The sequence below is a fragment of the Tursiops truncatus genome, chromosome Y (assembly GCF_011762595.2).
Source record: "Tursiops truncatus isolate mTurTru1 chromosome Y, mTurTru1.mat.Y, whole genome shotgun sequence".
Lineage (NCBI taxonomy): Eukaryota > Metazoa > Chordata > Mammalia > Artiodactyla > Delphinidae > Tursiops > Tursiops truncatus.
Genome location: NC_133428.1, coordinates 1,145,854 through 1,161,338, shown reverse-complemented (window position 1 = coordinate 1,161,338; position 15,485 = coordinate 1,145,854). Strand labels below are relative to the sequence as shown.

Genomic DNA, 15,485 nt, shown 5'->3' with positions numbered 1-15,485 from the left:
GTGTCATGCGACAGGGACAAGGAGAAGGCAGTCACGGCTCTGCTGCCACTCTGCCCGCCTCTCAGGAGCGCTAAAACGTAAATAACCGTATCAGTTACTAAACACAGGAGAGACACGAGCTCACGTGAAGTTGTCAAAGGAGGCGCTCAGAAGATGTGACAGCTGTCTTAAATGAAGAAAGGCAGGAGTGAAGAGGACCGTCTGAATGTCACTGTCTTTTCAGCCATGAAGAACCAACTGTGCAAAACCAGAGTAGTCAGGGCACAGTCTGGAGAGCTTCAATTCATTTGGTTTATTTGCCCAAAACCCTCTACGTATGCCTGTTGAGGAACGTGGGGACTGACCTTCTGGAAACAACCATAAAACTGGACAGAATACACGGAACAGCAGACAATGGCCGACAGCTAGCACGGGGCTGTACGCCCTGAGACAGCACACAAATGAGGTGAGCCCGGAGACGGCCAACGATGCATGGCTGCGGGTAAGTTCAAGTCCACAGTGCGAGGAGGGGTGACCCAAAGGTCGTCCTGCAGCTCTTCTGAGTCGAGGAGAAAGAGATCAAAGTTTGAGGAGGCTGAAACGAGTAGGTCTTGTGGGCAGAAAACCAGGAAGGATGGAACTAGGCAAAGAGAAACCCAGAGAGCTGTGAGGGACCCCTCAAGTTTTGGGCTGAATACTGCTTTCTTTTAACATTCTTTTTTTTTTTTTTCATCTTCTTTTCCATTATGGTTTATCCCAGGACACTGAACAGAGTTCCCTGTGCTCTACAGTAGGACCTTGTTGTTTATCCATCCTACATGTAAACGCTCACATCTGCTAACCCCAAACTCCCACTCCACCCCTCTCCCAACCCCCTCCCCCTTGGCAACCACAAGTCTGTTCTCTGTGCCCATTAAGTCTGTTTCTTGAACATGCGTGAGGTGAAAGCACACGAGACCGGGGAAGGAACAGACAGAAAGCACTAGAGCAAGCAATTCCTGGAGTTCTAAGCAGGCTACTACCTCACATTCTAACCGTCAGAGCAGAAAGGATACACGATACACAGGGCATCGGATAGAGTCCTCAGAAAAATATCACTATAGTAATGGGGACAAATTAGCCCTAGACTAAAGGCTGCTCTGAATCTGCCCTCAGAAAGTTTAAACGCAAGTCTCTACAAAAGCAAACTGATCGCAAGTAACTACATGCCAGAACGATCGAATGCTTTTTACAAAATACAGCAAAATTCAGAACACGAAAATCTGACATCCAATCAAAAATCATCAGGCATGCTGGACTTCCCTGGTGGCTCCGTGGTTAAGAATCCGCCTGCCAAGGCAGGGGACACGGATTCGAGCCCTGGTCCGGGAAGATCCCACATGCCGCGGAGCAACTAAGCCCATGCACCATGACCACTGAAGCCGCGTGCCACAATTACTGAAGCCCACGTGCCTAGAGCCCGTGGTCCGTAATAAGAGAAGCCACGGCAATGAGAAGCCCGCGCACAGCAACGAAGAGTAGCCCCTGCTTGCCGCAACTACAGAAAGCTTGTGCGTAGCAATGAAGACCCAAGGCAGCCAAAAATTATTTTTAAAAAAGTACTTAAAAAAAAATCATCAGGCATGCAGAGAAGCAGGAAACTATGACACACAAGCAAAAGGGAAACAGAGAATCTAGAGAAACAGAGCCAGAAACAACACAGGTGATGTAATTAGCAGGAAAGGACAGTTATCGATAAAAGGTTATTATAAATATGCTCTATATGCCCAGGAATGTAGAAGAAAACACGGACACAGAGAGGAGAGGAAAAGAAGATGCAGGAACGACCTGCATGGAACTTCCAGAAGTAAAAATGAAGGAACAAAAACATGACAGAGAGGATTGAAAAAGTGTCAGACACTGTAGAAGAAAAGACCACTTGATGGGAACCTGAAGACACAATGATAAAAACTATCAAAATGAAGCAGGCATTGGGGGAAAAAAATGAGCAAAAAACATGATCAGAGACTGACTGACCAGGAGACCATATAAAGTCTGTCATGTGTATTTAGGGCCCCAGAAGACAGGACACAGAGGATGGGGCAGAAAAAAAATTGGCCCATGTGTTTAAAATTTGATTAAAATTATAAGCCCACAATTAGAAGAAACTTAGTGACCCCCAACAGAAGACACATAAAGGCCACCCCATCAAGGTATCCATAATCATATTAAAACTGGACACAGAAAGAAACACTTAAAAGCAGACAGAGATATAAACAGATTCTTTATAAACAGCTGGAAAAAAAAGAATGTCGGAGATTTTTCAGAAAATATACAAGACCAAAGAAAATGAAAAGATTTTTAAACAACTCATTTTTAAAAAATTGCTAACCGGAAATTCTGTATCCAGTGAAATACCTTCCGTCTGGGGACAGAGACAAACCGACAATTATAATTCTGCGTTTTGAATGATAAAAGTGTGAGGGTTTGATTTCTTTATTTATGTATGTATGGCTGCGTTGGGTCTTTGTTGCTGTGCGCAGGCTTTCTCTAGTTGCAGCGAGCGGGGGCTACTCTTCGTTGCGGTGCGTGGGCTTCTCACTGCCATGGCTTCTCTTGTTGCGGAGCATGGGCTCTAGGCACGTGGACTCAGTAGTTGTGGCACGTGGACTCAGTAGCTGTGGCTCGTGGGCTTAGTCGCTCCACGGCATGTGGGATCTGCCTAAGCACTGCACCACCAGGGAAGCCCTTCCACTTTTAAAAAACCATTTTCATCTGTTTATTTTCAATCATTATCAGCCACTGCACATTTTCTCTCTATAGAATACCACAGAAGAAATCACAAGACTTCATCAGTAGGCACCTCAAAGTGACAGCTTATAGGGAACCCCACTATCAAAGAAGGGGAATCCACACACTAGTCCTTCACCCAGCAGCATCTGCACTGCTGGGGAAACGGAGACTCTCGTGCCGAGAGCCCATGCCTGCTAAGACAGAATCTGCACTTTAGCAAGATTCCAGGTGACGTGTGTGAAGGACCAGGCCTGGGAAGCGCTGCTCTGGCCCCGGGGAGCTGCAGCTGGCATCTGCAGAAGCTGAGTCTCTCCATCGCTGCACTGAAACTTGATTCAAGCCTAGTTTCTGACTCCAGAAATCTGGGCTTTTCCCCCAACGAATCTCCCACTTTACACTCCCGATGACGATCATTTCCCCTCGGCTTATAAATGTATTCAAAGTCTTCTCAAGGTAAAAACACAAAAACCATTTCCCCCAAATCAAAGCCCCTGACCCAGCCACTTGTCTCTCCTCTTTCCCACCCAGGTGGTCTTAGGAAGGAACTTCAACTTGTGGACAGAGTTGTGTGCATCTGTTGTACATTTCCTCCTGTACATTTACTATTCGAGTGGGACCTTTTAAGGCTGTCTTCTACTGACCTGTCATAGAATTCCAAAGTGGCGACCTGGCCCTCCGCCATCATAATAAAAAGAGCTACTATTTATCCAGTGTCTGTTATGTTCAGACACTGTTTAAGTGCTTTACATGCATCTTCGATTTTTTACTTAAATTAGATCCTTTTGTAATTTCTATGATATTCCCCTAACTCCTTGTGTAGCTACCTGGCTAGTCCCTCTTTTGAGACAGGATAGGTCTTTAAATCATTCAAAAGAGCCTCCGGTCTCAGCCTCTTATAAATTTTCAAAACTCATCAATTCTCCTCAATAGAGTCTCATGGTATACTCCCCAGCAACACATAAAAATTCAATGAAAATTGAGCCTCACTGTTTAAAAAAATGAAAAGAAAAAAAAGGCTGCATTCCATGGAGAACACGTTCCACCCAATGAATAATTTACTGAACGACCATAAAACGTCATTCAATATTCTTGATATCCTCATTTTCCAGGACTGTGAAATTTGATTTAATGAGGACAGCTTCCTTTATAAGATGATGGTAAAGGGAATCTCATAACGATTATAAAAATCTTCAGCATTCCTTGAAACGTTTCGATCCCATTACTCCCACCCTCACTAAGTGGAAAAGAAAACTTGGACCAAATCTGCACCTTGACCAAGGACCGCAACCCAGACTATATCATTAATACTTTTCTTTACTATAAAAATATAAAAGGTAAATGTTTATCATTTGTAAAAAATAAAAGTTTACTCATTACAGTGATAAAAGCTAACGCTTTTGGGAAAATGTGCTACGTGCTGGTCTCCCCAGGCTCCATCCCGCTCAGCTAACCAGCCCATTTCACGGAGAAAAGTGAAGCGTTGAGAGGGACACTTCCACGAATCCCCTTTCACACCCGCCTATACACCGGAAGCCGGCCCGTGTGCTCTCATGCGCTACCTCGTCCTGCGACAAGGAGGCACGGTCCTTTACTGCCACGTCAAGCCTTCCTCACATGGTGCAGTGGACACCACTGCCGTTTCAGGTCACGTGCTTCTGCAGTTCTCCCCTCTCCTCCAGCATCACACACCCTCTCTCTTCAGGACAGTTCCCATCCGCTTAGACTACGGGATGATTTCTTCACTCCAAACGTGATGTAATGTGGGGTTACCCTGCTCAGCCCTTCACCCACAACCTTCCACAGCGATCCGTGCTCTCTGAAATGTTCTCATACCCCCTCCTCTCTCCGTCTCTCCCTACCACTCCTCTGGAACACATCAATCAGGCTTTCTCTGCAGCCACCCGCTAACTCTGCTCTTGTTAAGGTTGACCGTGACCTGTGCATCACGGTATCCAGTGACCAATTTTCAGACCTCCACCATCCTGCAGATGCAACTGATCACCTCTTCCTTCTTGAGAAGCTGTTGCCATGTGTCCTTTAGAACTCCACCCTCGCGTGGACCTTCTCCCATCTTAACAGCCCCCGCTGAGTCCACCAGCAGGACTGATTTAGGACATAACCCATGAAGCTCTTGTCCCTCTACCACTTCATCCAGCTTCATGACTTTAAATACCATCTATCCACCATGACATTTGTATGTCCAGCCTGACCTCTCAACTCCAGACTCATGTATCTATGTGCCCATGACACATCTCGAGAGGAGGTCTAATTTACGTCTCAGACACAGCATGCTCGACACCAAGCCTCTGGCCATCCTTTCTCCACCCCCCCCGCCCACAAAACCTGTGCCTCTCACATACCCCACTTGTCAGTATCCGCTCAAGGTCATGCCCGCTCCCTCCCCCAGCTGTTCATGACAAAGACCCCGCCATCACCATCAACGCTTCATTCCCCCGATTCGTCCCAAGCAACGTGTCATCAGATTCTGTCAGCTCTACCTTCAGAATATGTGCTGCCCACTTCTGCCCACCTCCACCACTGCCACCCCGGACTAACCCACCAACATCTCTCTTCTGCTCAAGCACTCATCCTGTACAAGTAAGAAGAACCTGTGCTTCTTACCCACCAGTCATACACCTCAAGAGCCATCCTGGTGCCCCCCCCAAATATGAACAACTCCCCTAAAGGGAGGACTCAGGAGCCGTACTATAATATAACTTTCTCAGGGAAGATATTCCAACAGAGCAAACCTTTTGAATAAAAATTGAGTCCCTCTTGTATACTGGACCTTAATTTAATGGACTCCGAACGATTCACTAGTTGACTCTTCAAAAGACTAGAGGTGACTGTATCATGAACCCCATGGTGTGGCACCCAAAGCCCGCTTTATTCTATTACGTTCTGGTATATCCCCACCCCCCAGGAAAGAAAAGACGTGACTACGTTCAAAAAACAGCACCAAGGTCCATCTCCACTTGTCCCTTCACGAGGATACTGTCATCAGGTCAGCTGTCGTTCTGGTCCACTGAAGCAAAAGACTTGTATTCACTTCTACGTGCTCGTCCTTCCCCCGGCACGCAAACATCGGGGGCAGGTTACATCCTTCTCCTGTTTAGCTCTCATCAGCTTCTTTCAGTACCTTTAACTCCTGCAGAGACATTCCCAGACAGGTGACGGCTCTGCCTGAGCTCCTGAAGCGATGCGTTTACTTAATACCCGAGATTTGAAGACGTAACACTGGGTTGTGGAGCAGCGGAGGCAGGACAAGTTTTGACAGCAAGAAGGGCAGTGTGATACATCTGACACCTTAGTTTCGAGGTGTCTTTCCGGTCACGTTGGAACATCCCACGGCCAAAGAGACCCTGTAGTAAGTAGTAAGGAGCCGTGTTCTTCCTTCAATGCCTTGAAGTACCTTTAACTAACTATGATTCTGCATCATCAAAGCTTCCTTCTCATTGGAGAGTAAGCCTGTTCACACACAAATGGTTGGACCAACAATTTTACAAAAGAGATAGGCTCATTCATGGAGCAGGGGTAGACAGAGGTGTCTGGGATGGAGGACAGTGGGAAAGAAACGTTAACTAGAAGGCACACCCGCTCGATTTTAGATCTTACTCCTCTGCCTCTGAACCATGTCGTCTTGGGCCAATAAAACATTTTCTCCTTGTGTGCTGATTTCATTGCCCATAAAGTTCGCCTAGTAAAATTCAGACCTAACTTCTAAGAATTGCTATGAAATCAAATGGAGTCATATGGGAAAATATTTTGAAAATCAAAAAGCACAAAGAAATGAATCAATAATGCCATCTGTGGCAGAGTGAAAACCTCTTTTTTATTCCTAATTTCATCCTGACCAGGACTGGATCGATGAGAATCCAGGCTGATCGAATGACAAGCTCAGTATCAACAATAGATGCTTCCCTCACTGACTGACCCCTGACGCAGGTGAGGTCTCAGCTTTCCATGACCCTTAGTGCACATTTCATACGGCCAAGGTTGACATCTCAGCTGACATCCTGCTAGGGTGGGGATATTATGAAGTCAAACACATCAGAATTAAAGATGGGAGGTGTTTCATCAGCAAGAAGCCCATTCATAAACGAAGACGTATCAGGTGTCATCAAAACTAAGACAACAGGGGCCTTCTCGGATGGCGCAGTGGTTAAGAATCCGCCTGCCAGTGCAGGGGACACAGGTTCGAGCCCTGGTCCAGGAAGATTCCACCTGCCGCGGAGCAACTAAGCCCGTGTGCCACAACTACTGAGCCTGTGCTCTAGAGCTCATGAGCCACAACTACTGAGCCTACGTTCTAGAGCCTGTGAGCCACAATTACTGAAGCCCGTGCGCCTAGAGCCTGTGCTCCACAACAAGAGAAGCCACTGCAATGAGAAGCCCGCGCACCGCAACAAACAGTAGCCCCCGCTCGCTGCAACTAGAGAAAGCCCACACACAGCAACGAAGACCCAACACAGACAAAAATAAATAAATAAATTTATCTTTTAAAAAAAGAACAAAACTAAGACAACAACAGCTGTAACACACGTGACTATTTTATATACCGTTAACAAGGAAAAAGGACATGTTCATTTATAATTCAAGATTACATCAGTTGTAAGAAAAACACATTTAAACACGGGAAAACATGCATTTTATGACTAGCACGAAAAACTGTAATAGTTTATCATGTTTCTTAAGGTTTTATAAAAGTAAGAGGAAGGGGCTAATGGCTAGTTAATAAACTAAAGCAATGAAGCACAATCTATCTATGTCTCTATCACGGAAAATAACACGTTTCATAAAAGGCCACATGAGAAATCATCCCTTGTGAATCAGAGAAATCATCCCTTATGATTCAGATCTAGGCTTGAGAGACACCCATAGCCTTGGGCTGTCATTTATCCCAAACATTAAAAGGTGAACAGAGTGTCCTAATACTCTGTGTACCAGAACTGCCTCTTTTTTCTGTAAGCTACATCAGGATCCCAAAGGGTTCTTGAGACAAGATGTGTATCTTAATTTGCCCCCAAAGATTCATACTGGAGACTTTCCCAATGAATGCTGATGGTGACTTTTGTCAGAGTTCATACGTTATCCAAAGGCAGAAAACATATTCTGGAGTGAACCCCTATGACGAGTTAATAAATGTGAAAAATTAAAAGATTCCTGTTCTAATATACTTCACTATGTCATTAAAAAAAATAACATTGTTAACTCTGCCATCAGCCTGAAAAAGTAGCAAAAGTAGAACTGTATAGATAGTCATATGAGAAGTTAAAGAGATCAATACATGAGGAGGCCACGAATGGATTCTAGGTATGTTATTATTAACATGCCCCTGAAAATCCTTTCCACATAGCAGAACTTCATGACTAAAATTACCAAGAAAATCCTTTCTGTCTAGAAATTGGTGCTGGTAATACAGACTAAGAAATCATGACAGTCTGAATGGTTAGGTAGGTTGTGTGATATCATCGTGACTGTGGTTCTTCTTAGAGCAGGAGTTGGAACACGCTTTCTGTAAAGGGCCAGACTTCCTGTAAAGTTTCCACTTTGTGGACCATATGATATATCACGACTACCCAGCTCTGCTGTTGTAACACAAGAGCAGCCGTACATGATATATTAAAAAAAAAAACTGGTTTGGCCAAGTTCCAATAAAACTTTACTTACAAAAACAAGAGGCAGACCAGGTTTGCTGTGTGGGGTGTTGTTTGCAAGCTCATGCCTTAGAAGATAAAGCTCAGACCATCTTGCAAATATATACATGGGGCCAAATATATCTAACAGTCTAGTTGTTTCTGTTGGAGCAGAATAAAACCTGGAGTCCTTCTGGGTCCGAACTCTTACCAAGGGAAAGCTTAGCTTCCTGACAACATGGAACTTGTACGCATCCTTAATACATAATGTGGTAACCAGGGGCATGGACGGGTCTGTCTCGATGAATGACTAGCCTGAAAAATACTGAAACAGGGATGAGTCCTTTCAGGATTCAGTCTGTTTAAGCATAATAGTCAGACATTTACTGCAAAATAAAACAGAAGCAAAAAAACGCAGAGCGAGATAAGAACAATCGAAGCAGCTAAAATCGCACATTAAGGCTTTGAGTTATTGGACCAGCGGGCTGAGGTCTCTCCACAAAGTCCCTCACATTAACTGGCGTCTGTTTTCCCCACCTTTCAAGTTCCAATTAACCTTTCTGCCAACAGCAGATCGCAATTTGTACACACGAGTCCCATTTTAATAAACCGACGTGGTTCAGATGTCCTCACGGTTATTTCAGAGAGAACGGCAATTACAGAAGCCCACTATCACATCTGGAATTTCAGAGAGAAAGGTTTCAAATATATCTCCCTTCTCAGGGATCAGATGTAAAACTATCAACACAGAGTCAGCGATATTAAGGGATCATGTGTTTACCAAGCGAAGAGCAGGGCACATCTTGTTCCTCTAGATCCTACAGCAGCATATATATGTACAGCTTGTGTACAGAACAGAATACAAAGTAAAGTAGGAGTGCACTTTATAGAATGCAGGAGACACAGGGATGGCCTTACTGCCCTTGTCTTTGCACAGATTCATCAGTTTTGTTTATTGCTTGTTTGTTTCCATTTCTGATCAAACTTCCCTGTTCTATGTCTCAAGGGACCTGAATCCCTCCACAGCCTAGAATGAGCCCCACCGAGTCATGACCTGCGCTGGTGTAATCACCTCCGTGTGTGTGTGTGTGTGTGTATGTCTGCTTCTAACCAATAGAATATGGCCAAGGTGAAGAACTGTCACTCCTGAGATTACGTCGTGTTATATAAAATTCCGTCTCAGCAGACTGGAAAGCAGGATTCTGGCCTTAAAGAAGTACATAGCTGTTTTGTGACCTGCCAATGAAGGGGGCCACATGCGGAGGGACCACAGGCAACTTCTAGGAGCTAAGAGTGTACTCCAGCCAAGAGCCATCAAGGAAACAGGACCGCAGTCCTACAACTGCAAGGAAGTGAATTCTGCTGACAATTGCAATGAGCTTACAAGCAGATTCTCCTACAGTCGAGCCCCCAGATGAGAATGCAGCCCGGCCAACACCTTGATTACAGACTTGACAGATGCTGGGCAAAGAATGCAGTTAAGCTGTGCCCAAACTCCTGACCCCAAGAAACTGTGTGCTGTGTTCAGCCACTAAGTTTGGGGGTCATTTTTTATGCAGGAAGAGGTAAGTAATATAAAGAAACATTCATGTGAACAGCAGGTAAGCATGTTTCCTGGGGAAGTTTGGATTGGATCCCTAAAGAAGCCTGAAGATATTCTGGAAAACCTGAAGTGTAATATGTCAGCTCCCTTGAGGGAGGGCAGAAGCCATGATTTATGCTCCTCTGCGTCATCTCCAACGTCCAGAAAAGGACAAGATACAAAAAGACATAGGAGAGCTCTTCTATCTGATTTGACACTAAATCACTAGCTTAGCTGTGTGTGTCAGTAGCAGAGCAATTGGCTATGTAACTTCAAATACCTGCCAGTCCTACGTATTATCGCATTTTGAAGTTCACGACTACAAAGTGCTTCCAAAAACTTCACTTATGGTCAAATCCTCAGCCCCCAGGTACTTCTGGCAACAGATGTCATTATGTAAGTCTGCAAATCACCCATATTCCAGCCAGCCACAAAATGCTGAGTAGAAGCTTTTGGAGCAAAATAAAACTGAGATTAGGAAGATCACGTATTGATTACGTTAGCAGTTGAGAAACACTTCCATTCTAGCTTTCCAAAACAACACTAAACACTTTTCTAAAATAACCCTGTAACACAGTGAGCCCCTGTAACCGTCCAAGGGGAATCCAGCCACAGCAGCACATGGACATGGGGAGAGGGGTCAGAGATGGAGCCGAGAGGCAGTCTTGCCACCTGCAGTGGGGGAGCCATGTGACTTGATAATTTCCAGCTTCCCAGGCTTCCACGCTTCCACACACAGCTCTGTGGACTTACAGTGTGCCCTGCTTATCTCCATGCTTGTCGGGAAGGTCAGACGGTATCAGGACTGAGGATGTATTTCACGCACCTTAAAACTGATGGAGCTGGGGCTTCCTTGGTGGCTCAGTGGTTAAGAATCTGCCTGCCAATGCAGGGGACACAGGTTCGATCCCTGGTCCAGGAGGATTCCACATGCTGTGGATCAACTAAGCCCGTGCGCCACAACTACTGAGCCCACGAGCCACAACTACTGAGCCCATGCACCTAGAGCCCGTGCTTCACCACAAGAGGAGCCACGGCAGTGAGAAGCCCGTGCACCGCAACGAAGAGCAGCCCCTGCTCGCCGCAACTAGAGAAAGCCCGCGCACAGCAACAAAGACCCAACGCGGCCAAAAATAAATTAAAAACAAACAAACAAACAAAAAACTGATGGCGCTGTTATGACCCCAGGCCCACAGGCATCTTTGCAGAACGGAATCTGTGTGCCCTCCAAGGTGAAACGCAGGCAACAGGACCCCCTCGGCAGCTCCCGCACGTGGGCGGGACCAGACCACCGTGTCTGTTTGGAGAAGCTCGGAAGTGCCCTACCAGCCCCTCATTCCAGTCAGAGAAGCCCTGCAGCGCCCCTTCCCTCTGATGCCGCACGGGCATGTCTGCTGGCGCTCCCTCGCCACCACCCTCCACGGTGTTGCTTTGGTCCCCAGAGTGGACTCTTCCGACTCTTGTGCTCACGGCCCTTGCGGGCTTTCCGACCGCTCTTACTCTGAGCGGCCACCGTGCCGTCAGCCTGGCTGCTTCACGGCAGGTCCCTGGGTCCCTGGTTTGCCCTGGAAGAGACAGTGCAGCAAAGCAGCCCTCCCCCTCTTCAGCACAACTGATGATTTTAGACAGTGGTGGTCTGGGACAGCAACGCTCTATCATCTACCCGAGAGCACGGGGAAAGTACGGTGCCTTCCATACGGGAAAACGTGGGCAAGCCTCAGCCCAGAGTATGGGCTGCCCAGAGGGTGAACAGCCAGGTGAAAATCTCTGAGAAACCCCACCGCTAATAAAAGGGTGGCTTCCTCCAAAAGCATGAGAATCATCAGGCCGAGAATCACCCACAGAAGAGCCATAACGTGACGTGGGAGGAGGGCAACGGCTTGAACCCTTCTTCACTGGTGATTAACTAATAATGGAAGCAGCGGGTGGCTAGGTTTTAAGAGTCTCGAGAATTTTTTTAATGTGAATTTACACACACATGCACACACACACACACCTGAAGGAAAGTGAACTTCCCCAGCCCCAGGACATGATGCTCTCCCATGCCAAGGACCCACTGGCACGTGGTCAGCCTGCAACTGTGTCCCGAGTGTCCATGGCTGTGTACGGGGCCTCTTACCTCACAGAAGCTCTGGCACTGCTGCTTCCGCAGATCCCAGGACACCTTGCAGGGCTCCAGGCACTAGGAGAGATGCACAGTGAAAACCAATCAGTTAACACGGGAAAAAAACAAAGCCCAAAAGGAAAGAACCCGCCTGTGCACACTCCTGACTTCTCAGGGCCTACTTTTCCTAGTGACTTTAGGAAATCCAATTAATCAACAGCTCATCGTAACTGTGCGTATCCTAGGAATCCGAGACAAGAGCATCATGACCGAGCAGGGACAGAAAGACATACGTTTCCACACAATCGAAAAAGGAAAGCTGCAGAGTCTGGAGGACATGCAGGAGAAGCAGGTGTACTCACTGACAGGCACAGCAGTTTGGATATTTATCTTTATTCAGTAAAAAATAGTTTCTAAAGGTTGTTGTTACAGATGAATTTTTTCCTCGTCAACCTTAACGATAACTTGCTTTTAAATTGACAACATAGGGTTTTTTTGAATATTCTTCTGTAAGTGACTGAAGTATTGCATTAAATATATGTATTTGTATATATATATATATATATATATATATCACACCCATTATTGTTAACTCATGTGTTTATCTCAGTGAATCCAGCAGCATTCACATTTACCCAGTTTAATTACTCTATTAAAATGTATGGAGTAAGCCTGAGTATGAGACTCTCCCATAAGAGCTTCAGAATACAGTTTGAATACATATATGTAATTTACATATAGGATTTAATAAATCAAAGGTAATAGCCAGGATCCACTGCTCAGTAACAACTGTAATAATAAATAATATATTATTGAATGAACAAAGTATATATACGTGTAAATGTAGGTTTTATATACGTACTACTATATATAACGTATAATTATAACACTTAAAATATAGTACTATATATACTATCTATATAATATATTGTAATAAATAAGAGATAACAGCCAGGCCTCATGATTGAAATTAAAATCTTACATTCATATGAATGGATATTTGATTCTCCAAATTATATTTTAATGCAAATTTTAATTAGTACAAATTAATCATCTCGTAGAGTGAAATGACAGTTATCTAAATATTGGCATACCCTGGTTCCCATAAGCTCATGACTATTCTATGTATCTGACTTTCATTATTGATAAATTCTCCAGTTGATATCAAATTTCTCAGTTAAATTTCAGACATATATAATGTAGAATTCAGAACATACACCTGTACTATATTTTCACTTTACTTTCTAGCAACCTCCCTGTTGTAAAATAAAGATACAGTTTAAAGATGAACTGGAAGACTCTATGGTGAAATTTACTTTGCAAATGTCCACTGCTATTTTTTTCAATCAAAAATGCATATATGAAAACAAACTACTGACTGTATCAACTGTCAGTCTGTCACAGCACTGCTCTCAAAGTGCGATAAATGACCAGTAATATGAGCATCACCTTGGAGTTCATGGGAAAGGCACCAGGTGTACAGAGTCTAGCGAGTTCTCCTGAAAATCTTGGTGCTTACACTAAACTTTAAAAAGAACTGCCTTACTGTGGTAAACATTTCCCAATATATGTGTGTATCAAACCATCACACTGTACACTTTAAACTTACACAACGTTATATATGTTACTTATATCTCAATAAAGCTGGGGGAGAAAAAGAACTGCTGTAGAATTTGATGAAAACAGGGTCTGTAATGGCTCTTTCCTGGTTCATGTAAGTATCATTTAAGAATCAGTCTACTGCTTGTGCGAATATTCTAGATTTTATATCCTTTAATGTTGCATATGAACAATTCATTTTTAGTTATTTTAATTAAAAAAACTTGAGCTCGTCAATGATGCTTTTCCAAGACCTATATAAGCTTGTCCCAAGTCTATTAGTGTTCACCTCTTCCAAGCATGTTCTAAAACAAATGTACAATTTTTCACCAATATAACGATACTAAAAGAATACCATTTTTCTAATAGCAATGAAATAGTTTAAAACTTGTCTACCTTACATAGTTCATGAGCCCCCTAAAGAGTGAGTTTTGTTTCCTAAAGGTACAGCCAATGCCTTACCCCACAGAGTTATCCTTATTTGTTGCAAGACATTGGCTCCTAGCCTAAAAACTTTACTGGTCATTTAATAAATACGCTTACACCTAACTCCTTCTCAAGACTACTTGAAATGAATAAGTGGCACTCTTTAAAATACTTTGCAATTTTTTCATTTGAAGAAGTGGCCTACAACGGAGCAGGACCGCACCACAAGACCTGGGGAGTTTTCACGGACAGAGGCTCAGCTACTTACAAGTTAAGTATCTGTCATTTCACTCGGGAAACATCCAACAAGCATTTATTCCATATAAAAACTGTTCAGTGCCATGTGGCTAAAAATGTCTCAGAATAATTATGTGATTCTTGCTTTCTGTCACTGCTGAACATGTAAACTATGAAAACAAGATATTACATGTATACAGTTGCATTTTCATAACTAGAGACATGCATGAGTGCATTAAAAAAGTCAGTCCTTTGTGATGTCCATGATTCCAAATAACCATATTCCTGACAACTTGTGGAATAAATGCCTTATAAAAACTAGATATCATTTACAAAAGTGGGCAAAGTTCTGAAATGCTAACAGCAGCAATACGTAATGCACTTGTCTTCTTGTTAATCCAGAATCGCCATCTGTCAAGTCTAGCATTGGTATATACAATTCATTTAAAGTTCTATTTTAATTGCATGCTTGCCTCATTTCTAGTCACCACTAATCAGTAGCAGCTGAAGATACATCTCAAAATGCTACTAATGACAGCCAACATTTTCTTTTAGTAATCCTCGGTGAAAACTACCTGACCAGAACAGCGTAGATGTAAACATTTACGTAAATCTTGGCAGGATAAATTTTCCACAGCTCTATTTCTTTACGGTGCTACTGGCCAGGTAAAATGATTTCAACAAAAGCCAAAGAGGAAAAAAATGACAGCCATTTCTCTCGCACTTTGAACAAGAAGAAAACACTTTCTATTTCTCCAAGTAATAATAATAATAAAGTACTGCCAAAAAAAGGTAGTCGTAAAACTCGCTTCCATGTGTGAAGGGAGTAGAAGAGAAGTAATACTACAAGCAACAACTGCAACTCTAAGGGCCGTGATCACATACTGCGTCAAACTACAAAAACAAACAAACAAACAAAAACAGTAATCAAAGTTAGTATTTTAGCAAGTGGTTTAGCCTTTCAAGTTTTAGGCTGATCAACTGTTTGAAATCATTTCCTCCTAGGCTACTGCTTCCCAATGAAGAAAAACTTCACATTTCAGAGAAACTTAAAAAAAAAAAAAAAAGGTTGAGCCAGCTAATCACATTGATCATCATTTGGAATGTAGCTATCAATTTTTTTTTTACTTAATCTAGAAAGAGACATTCA

At 43.7% G+C, this 15,485-nt stretch overlaps 1 protein-coding gene across 1 annotated transcript in view; it reads right to left on the bottom strand.

The window, feature by feature from the left end:
• Window positions 1-15,485, bottom strand: part of LOC117310572 (anosmin-1) — a 189,738-nt gene that overhangs the window by 67,310 nt on the left and 106,943 nt on the right. Inside the window, exon 3 of the mRNA XM_073799731.1 lies at window positions 12,089-12,151. Within this exon, the coding sequence (XP_073655832.1) occupies window positions 12,089-12,151 (63 nt within the window). The remainder of the gene's footprint in view (window positions 1-12,088; window positions 12,152-15,485) is intronic.